At 39.0% G+C, this 18,179-nt stretch overlaps 1 protein-coding gene across 2 annotated transcripts in view; it reads left to right on the top strand.

The window, feature by feature from the left end:
- LOC100021407 (lipase member K) overlaps window positions 1-18,179 on the top strand; it is a 37,941-nt gene that overhangs the window by 6,044 nt on the left and 13,718 nt on the right. For both annotated transcript variants that reach the window (XM_007478342.3, XM_056795527.1), the window contains exons 3-7: window positions 736-851; window positions 4,319-4,436; window positions 5,369-5,567; window positions 12,082-12,191; window positions 14,592-14,728. In XM_007478342.3, coding sequence (XP_007478404.1) covers window positions 736-851; window positions 4,319-4,436; window positions 5,369-5,567; window positions 12,082-12,191; window positions 14,592-14,728 — 680 coding nt within the window. The remainder of the gene's footprint in view (window positions 1-735; window positions 852-4,318; window positions 4,437-5,368; window positions 5,568-12,081; window positions 12,192-14,591; window positions 14,729-18,179) is intronic.

Raw genomic sequence — 18,179 nt, 5'->3', positions numbered from 1 at the left:
ACTAGATGTGACACTGCTTTCCTGAAGGACTATGAGAAATGGTCCTTCCCCAGCAAACTTTTCTTTCTCTCTAATTTTCTGGACCTGTATCCTATTAGAGTGTTATTTGTTCCCAAATATGTTCCAACCATGTCTTAGTCACTCTTCCTGCTTAATCAACTATGGATTACCCTCATGTTTCTGACTGACTTCTCAAGTGAATGTGAAAAGTTATTAAAAGTCACCAGGGAAGAATAGGTCTATCTCATCCTTTGGATTCTCTGCGATCTGGTTCTTTCCCTGCAGCTGCAGGAATAAGTATACAAGAAGTGCCAAGCTCCTAGTTCATCCTTGACCATTTGGGAGAGTTTTTCATCAAGCATTTCCTTCAGATATTTCAGGATTAAAACTCAGAAGCTGAAGTACTTTGTAAATATTAGTTGTTATTTCTGTTAGGGATTTAATTCAACTAGATGGTGCCGTGAATAGAACGTTAGGCCTATTCAGTTCAAATTTAGCCACAAGCACTGATTAACTGTGTGTCTCTGGGAAAGACACTTAACCTCTGTTGTCCTCAGTCCTCAACTGCAAAATGGGGATAATAGCAGCCCCTGCCTCAAAGGGTTGTTGTAAGTATCAAAAGCTCTTAGCAGAGTTCCTGGAACATAATAGACTTATAATATAAATGCTTATTCTCTTCTGTCCCCTTCCCCACTAGTACTATTAATCACTAATCAACTTTTACTTCTCTTACAGGTAGATGTGCAGTTTGGTGGCTTTTAGCAGCTGTCTGTTGGATACTTCTTTTGGGAACTGCTAATGGTGGCATTAATATTACACATGTGCAAAATCCAGAGGCTAACATGAACATTGTGAGTCATTTTCATGAAGATGGGAAGGGAAATACTGGCTGGCTTGATTTTCTTTACAATATTGTTGTTATTGTATAAATTGTTCTCCTGGTTCTGCTTACTTCACTTTGCATCTCTCTCACTAATATTCAGTTGTGTTACATTTAAAATAGTGGGAGTCATAAACTGTAATAATTAAAATAGTTGATGCTATAAACTGTACTGAGTTAAAATAGTGGAAGATATAAATTATAGTAGATATAAGAGTGGGTGAGTAAATTTGACCACAGAAAATATGTTTCACTACAGTGTCTTGGGTTTAAATCAAATATAAGGTGGTTGCCAGGGAAATATTCCCAATTATGAATATACCCAAGTCAACTGGGTTTTATAGAGAATTTAATTAATAATACAATGAGGAATTAAAGAAAAAGAGAGAAAGAGAGAAAAAGGAAATAAGTATGAAGGGCCTTAAGCCAACATGGTCTAGACCTGAGTCTTAAGAGAAAGAGATCAGTCAGTCAGTCTTTTATCACTCACCTCAAGGTCTGTCTAAGCAAGGATTCTAGTGGCAGAGTCTCCTCAGAGAGAGTTCCAGTTGGAGTCAGCCTCCATTGAAAGACTTCCTTAGAGATTGTCTCTCAAGATATTCTTTCTCAAGAGACCCTCCTTCCAGCCTGTCTCTCCAGAGCCTCTTCTTATATAGGGGTTTTTTTCCTATGTCACCTCCCGTAAGTTCTTCCATCTACCAATCACAGTAGACGTTTTCCAAAGGACAGCCCATTCTGAATTCACTGCTGGGTCGACTAATCCCTTTAGTAAGTTTGAATCAGAAAAAACACTGCTGGGTCGACTAATCCCTTTAGTAAGTTTAAACCAGAAAAACTTCTGAATAAGTTTTCACCTCTTTCCTCCTGGCAAGTTTACAAGTTGCCTGACCTTTCATAGGTACTTAGCACCCCATTGTATTAATTCTAAAAATAGGCATGGCTTAAAGAACTTTTTGCCTCATTATAAGTATGAGTTAAAGTACTTTCATTGTTTAGCAAGGAGTTCTCTCCCCCAAAGCAGTCCCAAGTATGGGTGGAGCAAAGGTCCTCCCATTTCTGATCCAAGTAGAGTTCTCACTGTCAAAATGGGGAATGTTCCTAGTAGGGAATTGTTCCAATGGAGAATTCCCCAATGTGGAAATTTTAACATTCACAAGTCTGAGAAATTTCAAGATTCACAGTTGCTCCCTGTTTACTGATTGCTACCTTGCTAACTGCAACACATCCAGGTTTCCCCAAACTCAAAAATCTCTCATTTGATTCCCTCCTTTCCTGCATGCTATCTCTCTCCCCCTGTCCATCTCTGATTGCCTTGAGAATGCCATCAAAAGCTAGTGACTCCATTTCCACTCCTATCACTCTGGTATTGACCTTCTGTAGTCTGGCTTTTAATTTCAACATCTAATTCATATTTCTCTCTCCAAGGGTCCTATATCTTGGCTCTCTTTTGTGACTAAACTCTTTGAAAAGACCTTCTACAATGATTATTGCCACTCCTTTTCTTCTCACCCTCTTCTTTGTTTTCTGCACTCCGCTTTCTAACCTCAACATTCCACTGAAACTGTTCTCTCCAAAGTTACCAATGATTTATTTGTCAAATCTAAATTGCCTCAAAACCCATTCATCTTGATCTCTCAGCTTCCTATGACACTGTTGATCACCCTCTTTTAAAAAAAATGCTTACTTTGTGTCTTAGAAGAATATCCATTCCAAGGCAGATGAGTGGTAGGGGCTAGGCCTGTGATAGCAAACCTATGGCATACATGCCAAAAAGGGCACACAGAGCCCTTTCTGTGGGCATGCCTGCAGTCATCACCAGAGTTTATTACCAGAAAACCAGAGGACCTCAAAGTGAAACTGTTCCCCTCCCTCTTTCTAGGCACCTGAAAACATTCCTCATTCATCCACCACTCTGTCCAGCAGCCCAATGGGAGTGCTTCCTCATTCCCCTGTCTGGGGTAAGGTGCTGGGGATAGGAGGGCTGACATGCTGCATGAGGGTATAGTGTAGATGGCAGTCTGTTGAGTCTGTGGCAAAGGTAATTCCCATAGTGGGGTTGGAGAGGAGCTAGGTTTGAGGGGAGCATAGCTCACAACATGGCACATAGCTCAAGGGTAGCAGAGCTGGTAGGGAGAAGAGCAGGTCACTCTCCTCCTCCTCTCCACATGCACCTCTTAGCACTTAACCCTCTGCCCAGAAGCCCAATGGAAGTGTTTCCTCCCTCCCCTGTCTAGGGTAAAGGGGAGGTGGAAGGGGGACATGGCACTTGGTCTAGGGGCAGAGGTGGGAGCAGGCCCATCACTCCATCTCTAAAAGCTCATCACTGAACTAAGCAATTGGGGTTAAGTAACTTGTCCATGGCCACATAGCTAGAAAGCATCTGAGGCTAGATTTGAACCCAGGACCTCTTGTTTCTAAGCCTACCTCTTTATACACTGAGCCATGTGTAATTTCCTCTGGTTATACTTTTCTCAATACTCTTTTGCCTCTAGGTTTTCATGTCTGCTCTTCTCAAATTATCCGCCTATTTATCTGACCATTCAAATGGCTCTTTGTTGGATTTTCACTGACTTTGAGTGTTCCTTAAGGCTGTTCTGAACCCTTTCCCTCTTCATCCTCTATATTATTTTACATTATCATCACTATGCAGCTGATTCTGAGACACCCAGTTCTATCCTCTCTCTTGCCCTCCATTCTCACATCTTCAATTGCTTAATAGCCATCTCAGACTGGATGTCCTATAGATACCCTAACCTCAATATGCACAAACTGAACTCATTATCCTTCTCCCAAACCCTTCCATTTTCAGAATTTCTGTTACTACTATTGAGAATACCAAATCCAATAATCCCCTACTTCAATAAACTCCAGTGGCTTCCTGTCACCTTCAAGATTAATATAAAATCCTCTATTTAGCTTTTTAAAACCCTTCTAACCTGGCCCCTTCCTCCCTGTCCAGTCTTATTACCTTTCAGGCCCTCCTCCTGGCCCTAGTGCTCTTTGACCTGATGTCACTGGCTTTTGGCTTTCCTCACACAAAAAACTCCATCTCCGGTCTCTGAGTATTTTCATTGACTGACCCTATTGTCTGTAATGGTCTTCTTCCTTGTCTCTGGCTCCTGGCTCCTTGAGTTTCCTTCTGCTATGGGCTTTCCTCTGTGCTTACTTCCTATTTAAATACTTTGGATGCCATAAATAATCCTCTAGAATGTCATCCTTAATATTATCTTCTGTTGTTCCTCCCTCAACCCTTACATGACTCTGTCTTTATGGACCTCACTCAGTAATGATTTTTTCCTCTTCCAATAAGAGACTGGCCCAAGGTCTTCCCCTCTTGCTCCTGCTCCTTTCTCCATATGTCCTAGAAACAGTTGGAGCTTCTACTTTTAAGTGTACAGGTCAATGGCACCAACATGAAGACTTCTTCTTTCCATACAGAGCCAGATTATTTCCTACTGGGGCTACCCCGGTGAAGAATATGATGTTGTAACAGAAGATGGCTTCATTCTTGGGGTTTACAGGATCCCTCATGGGAAAGGAAACTCCAATAGAAAAGGTAGGGGGCACCATGTTCTGAAAAGATCAACACAATGAGATCTAAAGCTCAGGTGAATGAATGCCTATAATTCATCTGGGAAAGAGGTAGTTGAGGTATGATCCATAGGAAGAGCTCTGAGTTTGGAGACAGGAACAGGTTGTTCAAATCATGGCTCAGATGTTTACTAGCTGTCAAGCTTAATGTAGGTCTGGGTCGGGCAGGGGAGGGTCGGACTATAATTCAGGGCAAGGAAACATTGAGCATACAGGAGAGTAGAACAGGTCAGCTTTATTTAGGAGACATTTTTATAACATGAAAGGGCAATCAAGGAGAATGGTAGCAATAGGGTAGGTTCACTCAACCCTGTCTGAGACTAGGCACACAAACACAGCTAAATCGAATGGGATCTTATAGGGTTCTTATCTGGGTTAAGAAGGACCAGGTGCTAGGGAAAAAGAGTGAGGAATCTGGACCTGGGGACTGATGCAAATTCATGATCATTGGAGTTAAAATTGTGTAGACAGAGAAGACTCCTGGAGAACTGGTGGCTCTTTGGTATGATGCAAGCTACCCAGAGTTAGGAAAGAGGCTGCTGGCCCTTACTGCTGCCCTGACCTGAAAGGGGAACTCAAGATGGTATTTCTTTAGTGGCTGGAGTGGGGATGTCTAATGGGGTGATTCTAGTGACGTGGGTCATTACTAGATTTAGAGACAGCAAGGTACAGCAGATAAGGTACAGGATTGGAAGCTATAAAGACTCTGGGACTTAGTTTCCTCATCTAGTTGATGTGGGATGGGACCATATGGCCACCAGAGTCTCTTCCAGTACTTAATCTGTGAATCAAGGGAAGGAGTATTTAGGCATTTGGACTTGCTTAGGAAGCAGATTCAGGGGGAAATACTTTTGAACTTGGTTATAAGATCTCTCTCTCTCCTCCTACATTCTGCAGCTCAGCGGCCCGTTGTCTATTTGCAGCATGGTATGTTTATGTCTGCTAGTATCTGGATCGCAAATCCTCCCGAGAGCAGCCTGGCCTTCGCTTTGGCAGATGCAGGTTGTGACGTGTGGATGGGCAACAGCCGAGGAACTGTCTGGTCCCGGAAACATACGCACTACTCCCCAGAGTCACCCGAATTCTGGGCTTTCAGGTAGAAAAGTGATGATGTGTGAGAATGATATTCCATTGGGTTGCCTTGATATATGGAAAACCACTATTTTGTTTTTCCCTAAGATAGAAAATTGTTATAGCAAATGGGTGGCTCTCATCAGAGAAACTTTCTGGAGGAGGGTTTGAGAAATGGATAGGAATTCGATAGGAGCAAAGGAAAGGACAGTGATGGCAGAAACTTAGAATCAGCAATAATCCCAGGCATCTTTGACTTGGGGTCCTGGTCGATTTTACCACATGGGCAAACCATATATGTGATAGAGACATGAAGAGAGAGAGGTTTTGCGGGACTTGTGGACCAAGACGCAAGAACCAGGGTTCCAACTCAATGTTCCCAGTTGTTGGCAGTTTGAGCTGACAGGGGAGGGGACTTTGTCTCTGACTGGAAGTCACTCTCTCTCCTGGGAGGTTTGAAGCTGGCTGAAAGACCTTTGTGAGGCTGACTTGGTTTGGGGGGTTTCTCTGGCTCTGAGCAGTTGAAGTTGACACTGAGAAGAGAAACTTGGTTTTTGGACTTTGGTCTCTGGCTCTCTGACTCTGAGTAGTTGAAGCTGATAGGAAAAAGAAACTTGGCTTTTGAGTTGGTGGTCTATATGAGAGTTGAGCTGGCCAAGAGAAAAGGAGATTTTGAACTTTGTTTCTTTCTGGGGTTAAGCTGAGAGACCTGGCTGATTTGTGAAGAAGAAGATTTTGATAGGACTGTTGTCTTCCATCTCCCTAACCGTCTCAGAGTCACAGTTTGTGACTGGAATACTTCCTCAAACCCCCCTAATATTATCCTCATAGTTTAGGGAAATCCTCATCCCTCTTACATCAGTTTCCCATCCTGTTATCCCAATAAACCCCTTGACTGAGAAAGCAACTAGAGTATCTTTATAGTTTTCTCAAGTGGGAAGGAAGGAGCTAGAGGCTTCAAGAAGAACTGGGTGGAGAGGGTTGGAAAAGGGAGGGAGTAAAGGGGGGAGGAGATTAGAAAGATATATTGATCTATCAGCCATCAGTAGGGATCAATAGGCAAAACCCCAGAGCAGACCTCAGAGTATTCTCCAGAGCAGTTCCCCTGTGAACCAGCAGTCCCTTGTGTACCAGTATCCTTGTGTGGCATCCCTCAGCATTTCTCATTCCTACCTCCATTACCAATAAGCAGGTTTAGATTCCTCTCTCTAATCAAAAGCCAGAGAACAGCAGTCATTGCAAGGAGTAACAGTTTTCCTCAGTTTACTTTTTCTATTTCAAGAAGTAATAGTTTTCCTTCAGTTTACTTTATTTTATATCAAGTGGTACCCTTAGTCTGACTGTACCCAACAATCCCACAGGCAGGAAAGATAGTAAATATGTTCAAACAAGTAGTTTTTGGTGTGGTGGTTTTGGCAGCCATTGCTTGCTTTTGGGTTTACCATATTCTATATAGCAAACTGACTCAAATGGTAGTGGAAAGTGTGGATTATATAGGAAACTTGACAATGACTGTGTTACAATTGCCTTTCAAAAATGAATTAGTTCTCTGGCAAGTCCTGGAACAAGTATATGTACTCTTCATGGCTGTGTTGCAGACTCTATCCCAAGTGAAGAAAGTTTTCAGATTCATGGTTCCCCTTAAGGCAGAGAAGGTTATGGCCATTGACAACAACTTAGACAAGATGATTAAGGCAGTGTTTGAACAACTCATTAAAGAAAAAGGTCTAGATCTAGTTATGGGCAAGGACAATGGGCAATCAGAGAATACACCTCAGGAAACTGAAGGTGGCAGTGAAAATGAGAACCAGGATGCTAGTGCCCCTGAGAAAATATGTCCATTGAATGAAGTCACCAAGCTAACAACTAATGCTGGTGTTATTCACTCAAAAGCTCATAGACAATTCACTCCTCAGGAACTTGAGTCTGTTAAACATCGTTTTTCCAAAATTTGTGGACAATTCTTTTTAAAGCTCACAAGGAGCTGAAGAGAGCATTTCAGATCTTTGAACCAGACTTCGAAGATATTGAATTTCTTTTATCAGAACTTTTCAGCTCCCATGAAAAAAAGGAAATTTGTGGAGACAACTAGATCTGAAGGCAATTTGACCAGCTGGCCCACTCCAGATCAAAGAATGGATTTTGATTTCACCAATCTGACCTGCACGTCATACCTTAAACGGTGCAGGGAAGATTTGCTTCAAGCCATTAAGCAATGCTGTTCCAAACCTAGTGCATGGTACAAATTTGAAAAGATCAGGCAGGAAAAAGGGGAACATCCTGCCACATACATAGACTGTCTGTCAGAAATGGCAGAGGCAATCAGGTTTAGAAGCAGATAATGAAGAGACAGCTGGCCATGTATGTAGACAATTTCTGAGGGGCTGCACACCCAATTTGAGGACATTTTTAAAGAACTATTTCCTGAAATATGACTGGGTTTCCCTAATTGAATTAAGAGAGGCTGCAGGGTACCTATTTGAAAATAGTTCAGATAAGAGCAAGGAAGTTAAAGATCTTAAGGAAAAGTTAGAGAGGACTGAAAAGGATTTGAAGCAGAAGGAAATTGAGGAAATCAAAAATTTGAACATGGTCAGAACATACACAAAACTTGTTTCCCAGAAACCTAGTTACCAGAGAAAATCAGTGCAAAAAGAAACTAGAGTGTTTCTTTTGTCACTGGAAAGGGCACTTGATTAGAGACTGTTTCTTGAAGAAGAAACAAAAGAATAATAACAGAGACAAACATAAGGCAGCAATTAGGTACAAGAAGTCAACTTGCTGTTCACACTACAAGTTGAAGTACTCACAACAAGCTCCTGATTTAAGGGAAATGCAAAAGGCAATAGAAAATGGAGCTAAGCCAAAGTATTCATATATGGTTAGAAAGGAATTATGAAGCCAGGCACTTGGAGGTAGAAGAAATTGTGAGCAAGAGGCTGCAGTTAAAAATAATAGTAAAGAGTTGGGAAATAGTGTAAAATTGATGCAAGAAAGTGAGTCTGTGAATGATAGCCATTGCAATAAAGCAAGAGAAAGGCAGAGCCAAATTAAAGAAAATGAGGCAGAAATTAAAGAATAGCATCTCAAATTGCAAATGAGATGAGAGACTTTGATAAGTCCTATATAGTAACCACACAGGAAAAAGTCTATAAAGGAAATCAAATCATTCCTAGAGCACTTTTTCCAGTGTACAGTGGATAATGGGATTGAATTATGCAATAGAAAAAGAAAGGATAAGTCACAAGAACTCAAGAAAATGTTAGTGACTAATTCAGAGTCACATAATTTCAATTCCCTAAAGGTTACTGTTGATAAAGATGACAAGGCTCTAGAAACATTCACAGAAGTCCCACCTAATGCAGTTAATTCTGTCAAGAGCTTTATGACAGAAGTACCCTTTGTAAATACATCTAGTTTGAATCCAGAAGCTAGTACCTTCCACCCAGCAGTGAGAGTTATAGATAAGAAAAAACTAACTGATAATGAAGCTGACATTGCTTTTGGACACAAAGATTATCATATTCAAAGTAGCGGAGGTGACATTTCAGTTAAATTTGAATCTGGGGACGGAATGGCAGGCTTAGTAACAACCAAGGATTCAGTTAGTGCCAACGTTCTATGGGGCACAGGGATATCTATTCAGAGCAGCTGCCATAGTTTAGTTTCATGTTCCATTGAAGACTTCATTGGGAATGAATTAAATCAAGAAGAATTAACTGGGTTGCATAAGCACCTGGAAGAGGGTAGCAAGGGTATAGACAATGGGTCATTCGTTATGAACACTTTGGCTACTAAACCAGAAACAGATACATGTTGTGGGGGGCAACATGAAGACACACATCCTATTACTGATGGTGCAGGGGGAAATGCAGAAGTACAAACCTTGTTCCCAGAAGAAAATAATAACTTAGAGGGAAAGATTCCTATCTCTATGCTGTCAAGTGAAAATGAAGTTAAACATAAACCTCAGACTAGTGTCAGAGTAGGATCTAGGATTATTAACAGCGTACAAGATCTAGAAGAAAAAGCTAACCCCATACCATCACGTTTACCAATTCAAAATGACATTCAAAAGCTTAATAGTGAGGAACATAAAGAAACTGATTTGGGTAACACAGAAGCTGGTGACAAAGGCTTAGCTCATACTACAAAGCCAGAGTTGCCAACATCTGACAAAAGTTTACAAGGCACTGAGCAAAATCCTAAAAGCAGAGTGACTGCATTTAGTGACTCAGATTCAGACACAGAATCTGAAGGGATACCAGAAGGTGTGATTATAATGAATGAAGATGATGGAGAACAAATGCCTTATCAGTTTTATAAACTTTATGAAGAGGTAGATGAAGAAGGGGATGTGTGGGATGCAAGTGAGAAGATTGAGAACCTGGAACCGGTGCCACCAAACTCATACCAATACAATGATGAGGAATTATTCTTTGGGCACAGAACAAGTTGTATATCATTGGAGGAAATGTATGCAAGTTTAGGGGTTGATAATGAAGAATACTTTATAGAGAAGCTTTTGCTGATACAGACTCTGAATGGGAAGGTGAATATTAGGAAACAGTTTGTGAACTGGAGAAGGAGATATAGATACAAAATTTCATTTCTAGTCTCTGACTTCAAACATAGGACCAGTACCATTCAAGCTGTAACAGTGAAACCAAGATTAGTTGGAGTTCCATAGGGTAACAATCTACACTAAACCTTATGTGAATGAAGACTGGTCTTGGGGTAGCATAAAGAATTAGTTATACAGCTAAAGAAGAACAAGCAATTCAACAGGAACACTCCTAAACTTGTAGCAATATTCCAACTTCATAACTAGGACAGACACAAACATCTAGAATGCTGGAGAAGCATGGATTCACATTGGTTGAATCTGTTGTAACATGACTTTAATGGCAAGATATAGTTGAGAAATGAAAAAAAAAAGGGGGTTATCTATATCTCTCAACCTTCATCCTGAAACAGTCTATACCAGGGGAAGGAAGGGAGAGAGGGTATGCCATGAAGATATTATCTCATAGTTTCAGATATTTCACCAGACATAATAAGTGAGCATGTCATCAGTGATGATACATATACCATATTCAGGGAAATTGACACATGTGGTCAGGAGATGAGCAAAAGGGTAGACACGTCCCAGAGACTCCTCGCCTTCCATTCCTCCATTACTAAGAGGCCCCATCCAGTCTAGGGCTCCCCTCACCAGATGACAGAACCATTATTATGGGTCTAGGACCTGAATTCCAAGAGCAAAGACTCCATTGTTGAGAATCTCTGGTGAAGGAATGCCCCAAATAGGGCCATCATTTCTCAAGATATGTCAATGATGAATGGGAAAATCCTTCCTCTGAATGTTCCGTGACTTAGGCAGAATTATGTCCTGCATTCCTGCCCCTCAGAAGCACGAGCTCTAATTTGCTTCCATTAATCTTACCCACCTTTCATTAAGATCCATTTGGGCAGGCCTATGCTAGGCACTACAGTGAACTAGACAGATAACCAAGATAAGTAAGGAGACCCTGCCCTCATGGAGTTTGCAGGCTAATAGGGCTTCAGGTAGACTTCCTAGTATGCTTGAGATCTGTGAAGGAGTCTACATATATGGAAATTTAGAAAATTAAAGTGAGGCTTCTTCACTGTTTTCTATCTTTATCATCTCATCATGGTGTAGTGGCCACCTTGGGTCCTTAGAGGTTCTGGAAGAATATTCTCAAAGCTCTGATGGGTCCTACCAACCACAAAAGGACTTAAACACGGATCTATTTTGTCCAAAGATCAGCACAAGTAAGCTCAACAAGTTTCATCCTAAGAAAGTGGCCACAAAACAATGATTTCTTTTTAAGACTTGAAAATCATTCAGTAAGATATAGAGTGAAGTGTGTGGAGAACCAGGATCCGCCTCAGTTCACTGAGGATCCATCCTGCTGGAATCATGGACCTTTAAGACAATGAAGAGAAGTATATTCATGAATAAATGCCCATTTCCTTAAAAACAAAGGCTACATGGGGGCAGCTGGGTGGCTCAATGGATTGAGAACCAGACCTAGAGATGGGAGGTGCTAGGTTCAAATCTGGCCTCAGACACTTCCTAGATCTGTGACTCTAGGCAAGACCCACATTGCTTAGCCGTTACCACTCTTCTGCCTTGGAATCAATACACAATTCTGATTGCAGGGCAGAAGTTAAGAAGTTAAGAAGAAGTTAAGTAAATAACAGTTAAGTTTAAAAAACTTATTTTTATTTAAAAAAATAAAATAAAATAAAGACTACATGAGAGATAGGTAGGTGGCTCTGTAAAGGAAGCCAAGCCTAGAAACAGGCAGTCCTGGATTCCAATATGGCCTCAGACACATCCTAGCTATTTGACCTTGGGCAAGTCACTTAAACACAATTGCCTAGATTACCAGTCTTCTGCCTTGGAATCAATATTTTGTATTGATTCTAAGATGGAAGATAAAGATTTTTTTTAAACAGAGGCTATATTTATTGTATGATTTATTCTCTCTCTTGCTCTCTCTCTCTCTCAGTTTTGATGAAATGGCCAAATATGACCTCCCCGCCATTTTGAACTTCATTATGAAAAAAACAAGACGAGAGCAACTGTATTATGTGGGTCACTCCCAAGGCACCACCATTGGTATGTGGAGATCACTGGGCGTTCATCAATTCAACAAGTATGAATGAAACACTGACTTTATAGCAAATACTGTGCTAAATGTGAAGGGAGTAAACACGAAAGCTGGAAGACATGAGTGAAAGAGAGTGAAGAGTCCCTAGTGCCAAGATTGTAAACCTAGGGGGCTGATTGGGCAGATGGTCATAGTCGTGCCTCATGGAAACTTGAAAGTTTAGGAAGTATTTGGGTGGGAAGTTTGACATATATCTTGTACATATTAAGTTGTTGATTCCACAGGAAAGCCAATAAAAATATAAATGAAAATACTAGCAGCTGTAGATGGGAGACTGAAGTTCGGGAGAGAGTCTTGGGGGCACCCCATATTCTGGGATAAGATAGGGATAAATATACTTCTCTTCATTGTCATAAAGGTCCACGATTCCCAAGAGAAACATGGAGATAGAGCAGAAGGATGGATAAAAGAAGAACTACAAGACAGCATCCAGGAACACAGCGTAGTCAACAGCGTGACGTGTAGCAGGGGTCAAGAAGGATAAGGCTACAGAAAGGGCTCAGACTTATCAAATAGGAGTCATTAGCAACTTTGGTGAGAGGAGTTTCAATTGATTTGTAAGGGGGGAAAGTTAGACAGCACACGGTAAAGGAACCAATGGGGAGAGAGAAAATGGAGGTCGTGAGGTCAGCCCACTTTTGTCCGGGTGTTTGCCCAATAAGAGAAGGAGACATATTAAGGTGGCTTTAGGGATGGGAAGGTCTACTGTAGGTGGTCTTTTAAGGCTCAGGGAGCCCTCAGCGTGGTTCTTGGCTTACTTTAAAAAAGTAAATGTGAGAATTCCTAGCTAAACAGTGACTTGGAATTTCATGGATCAAAATAAAGGAGACAAGTATAGAGTTCAAGTCTGGGAACAAGACAAGATTAGACTTTTTCTGTTTGGTTCATATGCAGCTAAGTGACAGAGTGGATATAGTACTAGAGCTGGAGTCAAAAAGTCATCCTCCTGAGTTCAAATCTGGCTTCAGACACTTACTAGCTACATGACCCTGGGAAAGCTATTTAGCCCTGTTTGCCTCAGTTTCCCCATCTATAAAAAAACTTGGAGAAGAAATGTCAAGCTCCTCCAGTGCCTCTGCCATAAAAACCTCACATAGATCACAAAGCATAGGACAAGTCTAAGATGACTTAACAACAATGATTAGGCTCCGTGATACAGAAATAGAAACAACACTGGGAAGTTCCAAGGAGACAGTTTAGTTTGCTATAATTATAAACTTCTAAACAATAAAAGTTATGCCAGATGGGATGTAGTACATGGACCATTTGGTAGCAGGGTGGTGCAATGTACAAAATGCAGGCCTGGAGTCAGGAAGGACTGAATTGGAATACTGCCACAAACACTTACTAGCTGTGTGACCCTGGACAAGTCATTTTATCTCTATTTGCCTCCATTTCATCATCTGCAAAAGGGGGACATGCCATTTAACATATACAACAAAGAGTTGATGCAGGATCAAAGGAAAGGGCTTTACAAGACATAAAGTGCTTTTACTCACCAAACATGCTATAGATGGGATTCTTATTCAAACATGGGTCAGGTGAGGGGGCTCTGAGGCCCATTCCAGTCCTAAGGGTCTGTGATTCTCTGAGCTGCCCATGGTGCCATGTTGGAACAACCATTCCTTACCACGAGGACTCTCGAATCATTTTGCCCAGTAATAGGACCTTTAAGAATGCTTCCTTATAATTCATGGCATTATAGGCAGTCACCTTATCTAGAAATAGCTTTGACTCATTTTCTCAATAAAATTAGGCGTTGATTCTAACAGATATGGCCAATTAAAGACTGAGACTGTTACCCTATGCCAGGAAGAAGAGATTCCAATCTCTTAGAGCCACATTTTGCCTTCATATCCACTAGCAGGAGGAAGCCTGTACCCTGAGAGCCAAGTCCAATTTACCAGGGTCCAATTGCTGCCCCAAATCAGGATAAGCAAAGGGCCACCATTTCAGGTGCCTCAGCAGTCAACAGAAGCTCAGACCACAACTCATTAATCTTCATCACTCCCTTGGCATGGTACCACATGACATACATTTCTTCCATCTTTCTTCTCTCCATGGAGATCACCTAAGAGTAAAATGGCGGATCCTAGTATTCCTTTCTGCTCACTCACATCAAGCTTTATAGCTCTATCATTTGATAGCTGTGACCCTGTATTAGTCATTTCCCCTTCTGGGAAATCAGTTTCCCTATATGAACTGCAAGGTCACTTCCAGCTCCAAATCTTGTTGTCCTATCCTTACTCAGTGATTCTCATCCGTACTACATTTAGTTTTGTCCTCTGTGGTGCAAGATGTTTGTGGAAAAAAAAATGACCATTACTGAATCACTTTCTCTCATTCAGCTTTTGCAGCGTTCTCCACAAACCCAAGACTAGCTCGAAGAATCAACACGTTTTTTGCCTTGGCTCCAGTGGTTTCAGTGCAATACAGTAAGGGGCCCCTGAAGACCCTGATATCCATCCCTACACCCATATTAAAGGTAGGCGATTCCTGGAGATTGCCAACAATAAACCACATGACAATAACCTTCATTGACATCATGATGTTTGGTACAGAGAAAGGGTCTCAGGAAGGTCTCATACATTCATCAATGGCAGAATTCATATTCCACAGCACTAGCAGTTGTTTTTAAAGAACCTTTAGCCCAAATTTTCCTACCAGAATCACAGGCACATCCATTTGAAACTGGATTTATTTTTAGCTTTTGAATAATATTTTATTTTCCTCTCAATTACATGAAAAAACAATTTTTAAAAATTCATTTTAAAATTTTAAAAATTTTGAGGCAAACTCTCCCCCTCTGTTCCTTTTCTTCCCCAAGTCAGCAAACAATCTCCTTTCAATTTTACACATGCAGTACCAAGAAACATTTTTCCATATCAGTCATTATGTGGAAGAGAACTAAACAAAAAAAAATGAAGAAAGAACATGAAATATAATATGTTTTGGAATGCATTCAGACTCCATCAGTTCTTTCTCTGGAGGCAGCTGGCATTTTTCATGATAAGTCCTTGGCAATAATATGGGATCAATGAATTGCCAAGAATAGTTGTCATTCACAATTGTTCATCATATAATATTGAGGTTACTGTGTATAATGTTCTTCCGTTTCTGCTCACTTCACTCTGCATCAGTTTATGTAAGTCATTTCAGGTTTTTCTGAAATCATCCACATCACTTCTTAGAGCAAAATTCCATTCCATTATAATCATATATCACAACTTATTCAGCCATTGCCCAATTAATGAACATCCCCTCCATTTTCACTTTTTTTGCCTCCGCAAAAAAGATCTACTATAAATATTCTCATACAAATACATCATTTCTCTTTTTCCTTGCTGTATCAAAGTATGTGCCATTTTAAAGTCCTTTGTGTATAATTTCAAATTGTTCTCCAGAATGCTTGTATGAGTTCAAAACTCTACCTACACTGCATTAATGTCCTAATTTTCTCACACCCAACATTTATCATTTTCTTTTTTTTTGTCATTTTAACCAATCTGATAGGCATAAGATGGAACCTCTGAGTTGTCTTAATTTGCATTTCTCTAATCAAAAATGATTTAGGTTTTCATGTAACTATGGATAGCCTTGATTTCTTCATCTAAAAACTGCATGTTCATATATTTTGACCATTTATCAGTTGCGTAATAGTTTGCATTTTTACAAATTTGACTCAATATTCTATATATTTGATAGCATAAATTGGATATATTTGCTATCAAAAAATTTTCCCAGATTTTTGCTTTTCTTCTTAATCTTGTTTGCACTGGTTTTGTTTGTACAAAAAACTTTTTAATTTAATATAATTTTAATTATTCGTTTAATATTTCTTAAACATAAATTCTTCTCTTATCCAGAGATTTGACAGATAAACTATTCTATGTTCCCCTAATTTGCTTAAGGCATCACCCTTTTTGTCTAAATCATATATCCATTTTTGAGCTTTTGTTGTTATATGATATAAGATATTGGCCTCTATCCAATCCCTACCATATCTTTTTTCCAGTTTTCCCAGCAGTTTTTGTCAAATAGGGATTTCTTGTTCTAAAAGTTTGGATCTTTGGATTTCTCAAACACTAAATAACTATTTTCATTTGCTATTATGTATTGTGTAACTAATCTATTCCACTGATCCACCATTCTACTTCTCAGACAATGCCAGATTCTTTTGATGATTACACCTTTGTAATACAGCTTAGGATCTTCTACTCCTAAGCTACATTCTTTCACATTTTTTCATTGATTCTTTTGATATTCTTGATCTTATATTCTTCAAGATGAGTTTTATTATTTTAGAAGCAATTCAATTGTTATAGCTCTGAATAAGTAGATGAATTTAGATAATTATTATTTTTATTTTATTGGTTCAGTCAACTCATGAGCAATGAATATTTTTCCAGTTGTTTTGATCTAACTTTATGTGAAAAGTGTTTTGTAATTGTGTTCATATAATTCCCGGTTTTTCTTGGCAGGTAGATGCCCAAGAATTTTGTGTTATACATTTGACTTCAATGGAATTTCTTCTATCTCTTGTTGCTGGGTTTTATTAGTTATATAAAGAAATACTAATGATTTATATGGGTTTATTTAATATCCTGCAACTCTGATAAAATTATAAATTATTTCAACTATGATTCTCTAAGTATAAAGAGTGCAATCTGAAGATAGTAATAGTTTTTTTCTTCATTGCCCATTCTAATTTTTTAATTTCCTTTTTCTTCTAGCTAGCATGTCTATTAATATATTAAATAACGATGTTTATAATAGACATCCTTGCTTCACCCATTATCTTACTACAAAGACATCTAGTTTATCTCCATTACAGATAATAATCATTGATCATTTTAGACAGATACTCTATCATTTAATGAAATTTCCATTAATTACTATGCTTTCTACTATTTTTAATAGAAATGGAATTTTTATGTCCAAGATTTTTTCTGCCTCTGTTGAGATAATTATATGATTTCTGTTGGTTTTGTTATTTATGTATTCAATTATACTAATGATTTTCCTAATATTAACTAACCTTATATTCCTGGTATAAATTCCACTTGCTTATAATGTATGATGCTCATGATATATTATAATCTCCTTTCTAGTATTTTATTGAAATTGTTGCTTCAATATTCATTAGAGAACTTTAGTCTATAATTTCTTTTTTACTGTTTTTGCTCTTCCTGGTTTAGATATCAGTACCATATTTGTGTGGTAGAAAGAGTCTAGTAGAACTCTTTCTTCAGCTATTTTTCCAAATAGTTTTTATAATATTAGAATGAATTGTCCTTAAATTTTTAGTAGAATTAATTTGTGAATCCACCTGGCCCTGAGGCCAAATTATTTAGAAAGTTCGTTGATAGTTTGTTCAGTTTCTTTTTCTGAGACTGTGTTCTGTAAGTATTCTGTAAGTATTCTATTTGCTCTTCTGTTAATTTGGGCAATTTATATTTTGTAAATATTCATACATTTCACATAGATTGTCAGATTTATTGGCCTATAATTGTGCAAAACAGCTTCTAATAACTGCTTTAATTACTCTTCTTTAGTGATGCATTCATTCTTTTTTATTTTTGACATTGGTAATTTGATTTTCTTCTTTCCTTTTTAAAAAAAAATAAGATTAGCCAGTGGTTCACTTATTTTATTGTGGGATTTTTTTTTTGCATAAAACCAGCTTCTAGTTTTATTTATTCATTCAATTGTTTTATTATCTTCAATTATGTCAATCTCAGGTTAGATTTTTCAGGATTCCTAATTTGGTGTTTAATTGAGGATTTTTAATTTGTTCTTTTTCTAGTTTTTTAATTGCATGTACAATTCATTCATCTGTTTTTTTATTGTATTGATGTAAGTGATTACAGATATAAATTTCCCCCTTATCATTCCTTTAGCTTTATCACATAAAGCTTAGTATGTTGTCTCATTGC

The sequence above is a fragment of the Monodelphis domestica genome, chromosome 1 (genome assembly GCF_027887165.1).
Source record: "Monodelphis domestica isolate mMonDom1 chromosome 1, mMonDom1.pri, whole genome shotgun sequence".
NCBI classification, from domain to species: Eukaryota; Metazoa; Chordata; class Mammalia; order Didelphimorphia; family Didelphidae; genus Monodelphis; species Monodelphis domestica.
The sequence above is the reverse complement of the archived record's forward strand: the minus strand, read 5'-3'. Positions and strand labels throughout refer to the sequence as shown.